A 7848-nucleotide genomic window follows, 5' to 3' on the forward strand; every position below is an offset into this window, starting at 1 on the left:
GCCAAGCACAGTTGTGACCCCCAGTGGCTAATCCGGGTATTTCAACCTTAATAACTATATTGTATTTGATACAACAATGAAAACACCAGACGGACTGTCAAAAGATGAAAGTATGTATATATAATACATCTGACGTATTACATTGTATTGTAGACAAAACGTAATCCCATACAGCAACAATAGCGCATGAGTAACGATGAGTGCTATGTGCGCCTCCGGCCACTGGTGGCGCTGTTCAGAAAAAGGCTAACCGGTTTTAATCAGCCTCGGCTGCTCGTTCTTCCGGTGCCCCCACTCCCTCCCGATGCTAGCACCGTCGGGCTTGGCTGTGGGAGCGTAATGGCGGTGCACCGGGGACCCTCTACGAAATGGCTCTTCACCCGGGAGCAGCTCGAAAACACGCCGTCTCGACGCGGCGGAATAGAGGCCGACCGGGAGCTCTCCTACCGGCAGCAGGCAGCCAACTTGATCCAAGACATAGGCCAGAGACTCAACGTGTATCCTTTCTGACCGCAGCGGCTAGCCGGCCGACATACGGGTTAGCTCGAGTTAGCATTAGCTTACAGAAGGGCCGGAATGGCAAGGCTGGTTACAATTCATAGGTCAACTCTTTAACGCACATAAAAGCTCTCGATGCCACGTACAGACTCCTCTCCGTCAAGACAGGCCATTTAACTGAGCTAACACGGGGTCTTGATTTAGCTAGCCGGAAGCATTCAGGCCTGGTAGCTAGCTTAGCTTTTGTTTTGTCTCTTTAGGCTGCAGATTCCATTGTTAGCTTTGTGTGTAGTGATATCAATGACACATGATTACTGCTGCTGGTTGTACATGTAAGTTAAACGTATCACCGCGTTACAAATGCACTATTACGCCTTTGTACGAGTTGAAGCTTATGGATTGATTTTGGGGGTTTTAACCTGCATGTCATCATTGCACTTCTGTCCATCCGGGGAGAGGGATCCCTCCTCTATTGCTCTCCCACAGGTTTCTTCCTCTTTCCTCCCCGTTAAAGGGGTTTTTGGGGAGTTTTTCCTGTTCCGATGTGAGGGTCCTGGGATGTCAAACGTGTACATATTGTAAAGCCCTCTGAGGCAAATTTGTGATTTTGGGCTGTACAAAAATAAATTGAATTGAATGTCACACGCTTTGCTAGCTTGATGCTAACGTGTCAAGGTTTTCTTCACCAAGGCTGTTAATGTATTTTTTACTGTATATCCTCCATGTGTTGTGCCTTAACTTCCCACCCAGTTCTCAACTAATCATCAACACCGCTATAGTATACATGCACAGGTTTTATATGATCCACTCCTTCAGCAAATTCCATAGAAACGTAAGTACCACTGCAGTGTTGGCTGATGCCATAATTACTGGTGGCACCGGCTGTGAAAACTGAACTGGGGTTTTTTTTCTTCCACTCTCTAGGTCATTTCTCAGACTACGTTGTTCCTGGCAGCTAAAGTTGAGGAGCAGCCCAGAAAGCTGGAGCATGTCATTAAAATAGCCCACGCCTGCATTAACCCACAAGAGCCAGCCGTAGACACTAAGAGCAACGTAAGTCAACTACGACCGAGGATGTCGGGGAGTTTAACCTCGGCGGTGAGGCTTTTGCAGAGAAAAGAAACCGTTAACAGCTGCGATCGGTTAATTGTTGAGTCATTTGTTCAAACACAAAGGCCAATTTCTCAACAGCAAAGACATTGCTGCTTTTCTTTGTCTAATATGACAGTCAAATTAAAGTCAGATGGGTTATGGACTGGTTGTTGGGACAAAACAAGCAACTAAGACGTCACCTTTGGTTCCTGTAAATGGTTTTTACTTCAAATTTCTTGTCGGTAGAAAGGACAAAGATACGTATTAAGTCCAGCGGACATTTTTCACCACACATGAGCGTACAGGATTTTTTCCGCCATTTATTTGACATCCTCAAATTGAAAGGCTCTGTTAGGCCCATGCAGTTAAGCTTTCGTATCATAAAGGTGAAATGCGCAAATGTCGATTCTTTACTTGCCTTTCCAGTTTCCGGCTGGTGATGCTTTTATTTTGTAGGAGTGCTGATTTCAAATTGTTCATTGAACGTTTCCAGGCATTCCAGCAGCAGACACAAGAGCTTGTAGCACTGGAAACAATCGTGCTGCAAACGCTGGGTGAGTGGTTTATTTTGTGTGTTTTGAATTGCAGCCACTGTGGCATTAATATTTACTGACTTGTTGGCACCGGTGGCTGATCATCTTCCTTCAACATCTTTTATTGCAGGTTTTGAAATAACAATCGATCATCCGCACACAGATGTTGTGAGGTGTTCCCAGCTAGTGCGAGGTAGCGCCTTCTTTCTCACTTTACTTTCCAAAGAACTGTTTATTCAACAGCGCAATGTTGCGCCGTTTAGTCGAAGTGCAACGTATTTGTTTTTCTCTCTCCAAAGAATTGTCTCGGTTCTAAAATGAACTTTCTCCTTCTTTTACAGCAAGCAAGGACTTGGCACAGACTTCCTATTTCATGGCTACCAACAGGTTATTATCCTGTTCCCATTATTGCACTGTAATGGCACACTATAGCTTCCTGTCCTGCAGGGCCCCCCTTCCTGTGTCCAACGCCCTGTTTGCGGCCCGGGTCCCCGGGAACCCCCCAGCGCGGGGAAGTACCGGGCCTGGCTGCTGTGTGCGGTGTATTGTACAAAGGGCTCCGTGTTGGCACAGAGGGGTCGAATGCACAATATGGAGTGTAGTGGTGCCGTTTGCCTCTCACGGTTGTTCGGTACGGAGTGCACATGTCTAAAGAGAGAACTCAAATGGTAGCCTGAATATAGATTGCCACTAAAGAGTCTTAAACTTATAGAGTGCTTTGGTAAGTACAGTTTACAGTTGTTTAATTCTTTGTTGCACATTTTTCACCCTAAAAGATCTAACAATGAACCGCCAAACTACACTGCAAACTGAATGCTTGTTCTGTGTGGTGATGCCGTTTTTAATATCTGATCTAGTGCTGTTGTCTTTTTAAAGAGGAAATGTGGCGGCTGCAATGTTTACTAAGATTCGCGCTGTAATGATTCTGACTTTACGCACACACAGCTTAGTTTTGATATTATTGTGCTGTTATTTCACTTCTTAGTTTTTACAGAGGCGGCTAGTTTGATATGCAACTCTGAGAGATTGATGTTCCCAGCAGATGATGGTAGATAGGATCTCTTAATTTGGGGTTATGCACAAAGAATGGAGTCTAGGTGGAAGTGTAGAACTGTGTTTACCTGAACACGGACTACGTGTTCGGCATTCCAACACCGTTTAATATCTTTAAATGCAACTCGCACGAACACTAAAAGAAACACGCCGTCGCAATTCCTGTGTTGTAAAACAGCGGCGTTGCACTTGAGACATTGTACTTGCTGAGGGGGGGGGGGGGGGGGGAGTCCCCGTTTAACTGTCAGAGTGATTCTGAGACGCTTTGGTGCACAGGAGCCAGTTTGCAGTGCAGTTTGGGATCCAGGGTGCAGAGAACCCGAAGCCTGCGTGTTTGTCTTGGCTATCAACGTCCGTGTTTCTCCGTCTTAACGTTCCCACGTTTGATGTTGTGAAGTGAAAACGCACTACTCCTTTCACGCTAATTCAAGTAGTCAGTAGATTTAATTAAGTTTGTTTATTAGTTGTGATTTCCTGGAGTTTACGGCTCATTGAGAGATTTAGAAACACTGTTTTTAATGTTTTAAATTAAAATCAAAACGCAATAAATCCACTTTCAATGTATCATATGAAAGTGTGTGTGTGTGTGTCGTTCATACACTTAAGAACATATCCTAAGAATTAGATTGTCTTAGCTGTTCCTGTGCTTTAAGGTAAGGCTGTGTGTGTGATGTGAGAATGTTAGTTTGATTGTCGGTGTGCATCTGGTGTGCTTATGCTGCCTCGTTAAACCGTCTAAAATGTTTAGTGTGTGTGTGTGTGTGTTGTGTGAAAGGCCTCCAGCTGACGGTCGTATATTTCTCTTCTGCTTCTTGTCCCCCCCCCCCCCCCTGCAGTTTGCACCTCACCACCTTCTGCCTGCAGTACAGGCCCACGGTCGTCGCGTGCGTCTGCATCCACCTGGCCTGCAAGTGGTCCAACTGGGAGATCCCGGTGTCCACGGACAGCAAGCACTGGTGGGAGTACGTGGACCGCACCGTGACGCTGCAGCTGCTGGACGGTGAGAGCTGGTTTAATCCGTCTCTTGGACTCGTTTTTCTTGCTCGTAGAAAGAGCTTGAGGCTCTTTTAGGTGGGGGAGACTATGGGTGTTGTCACTTTCCTAATAACTCGAGCTGTTTTCCCCAAATCAATCCTGAAGTTTTTCATTTGTCTTGCTGCCGCTGGGTCTTTACGGGACTGCCGACATTGCCTCATCGTATGTAGCCAATGTGTCGCAGTCTCAGCCACGGCCCTTATCGGCAGAAAGAATCAGAGGGAAGCGTTAACCGTGTGGAGAGGGGGCCGCTGACAGTTGTCTTCATTGTTTTCAGAGCTCACACACGAGTTTCTTCAGATCCTGGAGAAGACGCCCAGCAAACTGAAGAGGATACGAAACTGGAGGGTACGTCCTTAATACTTGTACGAGGGCAGTTCAGGCAGTGTCACTGGAACCAGTAAAGTGTCCGTATCTCATGTTGAGTTCTGTGTTGTTTTTAGGCTGTTCAAGCAGCTAAGAAGCCAAAGATGGACGGCCAGTCGGGGGATAGTGCCTACCAGGGGACGTCCTTAGACGGCCTCCCCGGCGTCACCAACTCCTACTTCCCCTCCACCTCGTCTGACTCCTCGGACATGCCCTCCCTCAACAACATCATCGCCTCCTACCAGCCGCTGAGCGACCAGTTGAAGAGCTGCGGCTACGACAGCTTCTCCGAGCCGCACCTCTCTGACTTCCCGCTGGTGAAACACGAACCCACGAACACAAAAGGCGGCAAACACCAGCAGCTTGCCGCCAACGCCGCCACTTTTCCGCGGCCGCAGAAAGTCTTGACTCTGGAAAAGTACAGGGAGAAACACGCGGTGGCGGGGGACCCGGCCCCACAGAACGGCGCGAAGGACGAGCCGGGAACGGACGCGTACGCGGCCCCGCCGGCGCTCTCCTCGCACCACCACAAGAAGCGCTCTCAGGCGCAGCAGGGGGGCCACACGGGCGACGGCAGGAGAGACAAAAGCGGCTCCAAAAAGGCCCGGCTGCCTCCGTCCTACGCCGAGAACTGCTCCGCCGCGGGCGAGGAGCTCAAGATGAGGATCAAGGTTTCGTCGGAGCGCCACGGCAGCTCTGAGCAGGGCGGGACTCTGCCCGGGAAGGACAAGCACAAAGAGCACCGCCACTCCAAACACAGCCACTCGCACCCGTACTCCCTCAGCGGGAACAGCAGAGGGACAATAGAGAACGCCTCCTTGTCTATCAGGGCTCCGGACGTGGGCTCGTCCGGCTCGTCTCGCAAGAGGCCTCACTCGGACGCCGGCAGCCACAATCACAACAACCACCACCACCACCACCACTCGTCCAAGAGCAGCAGGAGCAAAGGAGGCCTCGGCTTGTCCCACTACTCGGCGGAGAGCGGCCAGCGGACGATGGAGCACCACGGCCACGACGGGAGCAACGGCGCGCTGCCCCCCAACGGCGAACACACCGACTACAAAGACACTTTCGACATGCTGGACTCTTTACTAAGTGCCCAAGGAATGAACTTGTAACCCTCGGAGACTCCCGCGGTGTCGTCTAGAATAAGGTATTACCATGTTTAAAAGAATTTTAAAAGAAATTTATTTGTCTTAAGTTATCGCAATTGCTGCGTCGCCCTCAGTCGTGTCCACACTGATTATTGAGGATTCTCGTTAAGCTGTCAAAAGAAAAAGTGAAATGATGTGCACAGATCTGTGTACTACTAGCTTGCAACAACACAAATAAGTTCATGACATAATGAGGTTTTAAACATTCTTTTAGCTGACTTCATGGTTTTAATGTGCATGTTTGAAGTCACACAAAAGGGAAGGCAGAGCTCGTGTTCGCAGCCGGCGTGACAGTTTACAGGAAGTTTTTTTTTTTTTTTTTTGTATGTTGACATTTTGTTCCACTGAAAATCTCAGGTCTTGAACTTTTTTGATATAAGAACGAATCTTCCTCTGTTTGGGTTGTATTACCTGTATCCGTGGAGATGCAGCACCTCGTCCGTCGTAGGAAACGCGGTCTTCTTCCATTTCAAAGAGGGCATCAATAGTAAAAAACAAACAATGTGAGGCCGACCCCATTCGCTGTCTGTTCGCTGTCTATCGGGACTTCCAAGGCCGCACCTGAACTTAATGCGCAGACTCTTCACAGAGCTACCAATGAAGTTTACGTTACATCTGCTGTGAAAGTGCATTTCAGATATATCGGCTCAAATTTGCGAGACGGCCTCGTGATTGCACCTCGTCAATGGCTATACAGTATGATACATGTTAACTATCAGAAAATACAGATCTCTAAAGTACGATTGTGTATATAGGACTGTAGTTCAGAGTTCAGCCTGTGGGTTCATTGCGTCGGTCCAGACCTTTCATTCAGTGTATCTTGAGGTCTAAAGCAGACTCTGTATTGATGAACATGTCCTCGATTTGTGTATTGAGCCCGAATAAAAGGTGTGAAAGTCATTTTTACACATCACAGCGATTTTCTCTTCTGAAGTGTCTGACGCGAAATATGGATTTATCTTTTGCTGTTTGATTGTTTGGTTTCGAAGGACAAACAATTCTGTAAAGACGTTGAACAGAACAGAACTTTTTAACAATGGATCGACCAACTTCATCGTCGAAGGATCGACCGACTCATTCGTCAATTGTTTATTCCTTAACATGTTAAGTAGTTAAATATAAGTTCAGACCCCACGGTGACAAATTTGAATGTCTCGTTTCGTCGAACCCAATGATATTTTTGCTTAAAATAGCTCACTACTTGTCTGACGTTCGTCTAATCAAAAGACTTAACCCAGGTCCACTTACTCGCTTCTTCCAAGGCTTTCAACTGCACCTCGCTTGTCTTCCTCTGAGAGAGAACATTGGAGAATATTCCGAAAAAATAAAACCTGAGATAACAAAACATCTAAACAAACGGAGGAAGACAATGACTGGTTGAAAGCTCTGGCAGAAGCTAGTAAGTGGACCTTTAGTGAAAATATACAGTGACTCTTCCACGGTCAACATGAAATACTTGGGATCGGCTTGACTCATGTTTCACTCCGTCTTAAACGGACCTCATTGCAAAAACAAAAAAAATCTCAAACCCCTACTTTTGGCCCTGAAAGCACATATAGCGTGCAAAAAAAAAGAAATGCGCCAAATCATGCAGATGGTTTAATCCCAGCCGCATAACATTGGATTTAAGCCGCATTGAATATAAGCCCCTCGCTGCATGTGAAGATAAGTCACTTTGTCAAACGCCGCCGAAGAAAATTCCCATCAAGAATAACCGGAGCGCACAATGGCCACTTCCTGCTTCCACGCAGTGGATTGATTCCTTGGTTATGTTGCGGGCTGCTCACAGAACAATACGTATGACATCTTTCTGTACGGGCTGTGTTTAAAACGGAGTGCTGAGGTGATTAGCAGTTGTGCTGCTGAATTAGTAATGTTAATGAGAGTCATGAGGCGTGATGGGAAACACAAGTTGAAACACAAGTTGAACCACCGCATGAGCATAATATTTAAATTAGTTTGGGCTTTTTCACATCTGCGGATGCTTTTGTGTGTCTTTTAGTAGCTAAACTACCTTGAGGGCTGTTGTGTTTTCTTTTGTTCTTGCCGGTAAAGAGTGTTTGTCAGTGAAACCTGCCATTCGGTGCCTCCAACAGAAACCCCCTCACGGGGGCTCT

The 7848-nt window shown here is 47.1% G+C and overlaps 1 protein-coding gene across 2 annotated transcripts; it reads left to right on the forward strand.

The window, feature by feature from the left end:
- Window positions 1-325: 325 nt before the first annotated feature.
- On the forward strand, window positions 326-6605 carry LOC306797421 (cyclin-T2-like). 2 transcript variants are annotated; one of them, XM_079296779.1, is made up of 9 exons: window positions 326-497; window positions 1249-1330; window positions 1423-1551; window positions 2084-2144; window positions 2254-2316; window positions 2465-2510; window positions 4013-4176; window positions 4489-4559; window positions 4655-6605. In XM_079296779.1, the coding sequence occupies exons 1-9, from the start codon at window positions 340-342 to the stop codon at window positions 5693-5695; spliced, it is 1815 nt and encodes a 604-aa protein (XP_079152905.1). In that variant the 5' UTR covers window positions 326-339; the 3' UTR covers window positions 5696-6605. The 2 variants fall into 2 exon arrangements, with proteins under 2 accessions (XP_079152905.1, XP_079152906.1); XM_079296780.1 differs by lacking the exon at window positions 1423-1551.
- Window positions 6606-7848: the final 1243 nt, after the last annotated feature.

Source organism: Melanostigma gelatinosum (genome assembly GCF_949748355.1).
Source record: "Melanostigma gelatinosum genome assembly, chromosome: 24".
Classification (NCBI taxonomy): Eukaryota; Metazoa; Chordata; class Actinopteri; order Perciformes; family Zoarcidae; genus Melanostigma; species Melanostigma gelatinosum.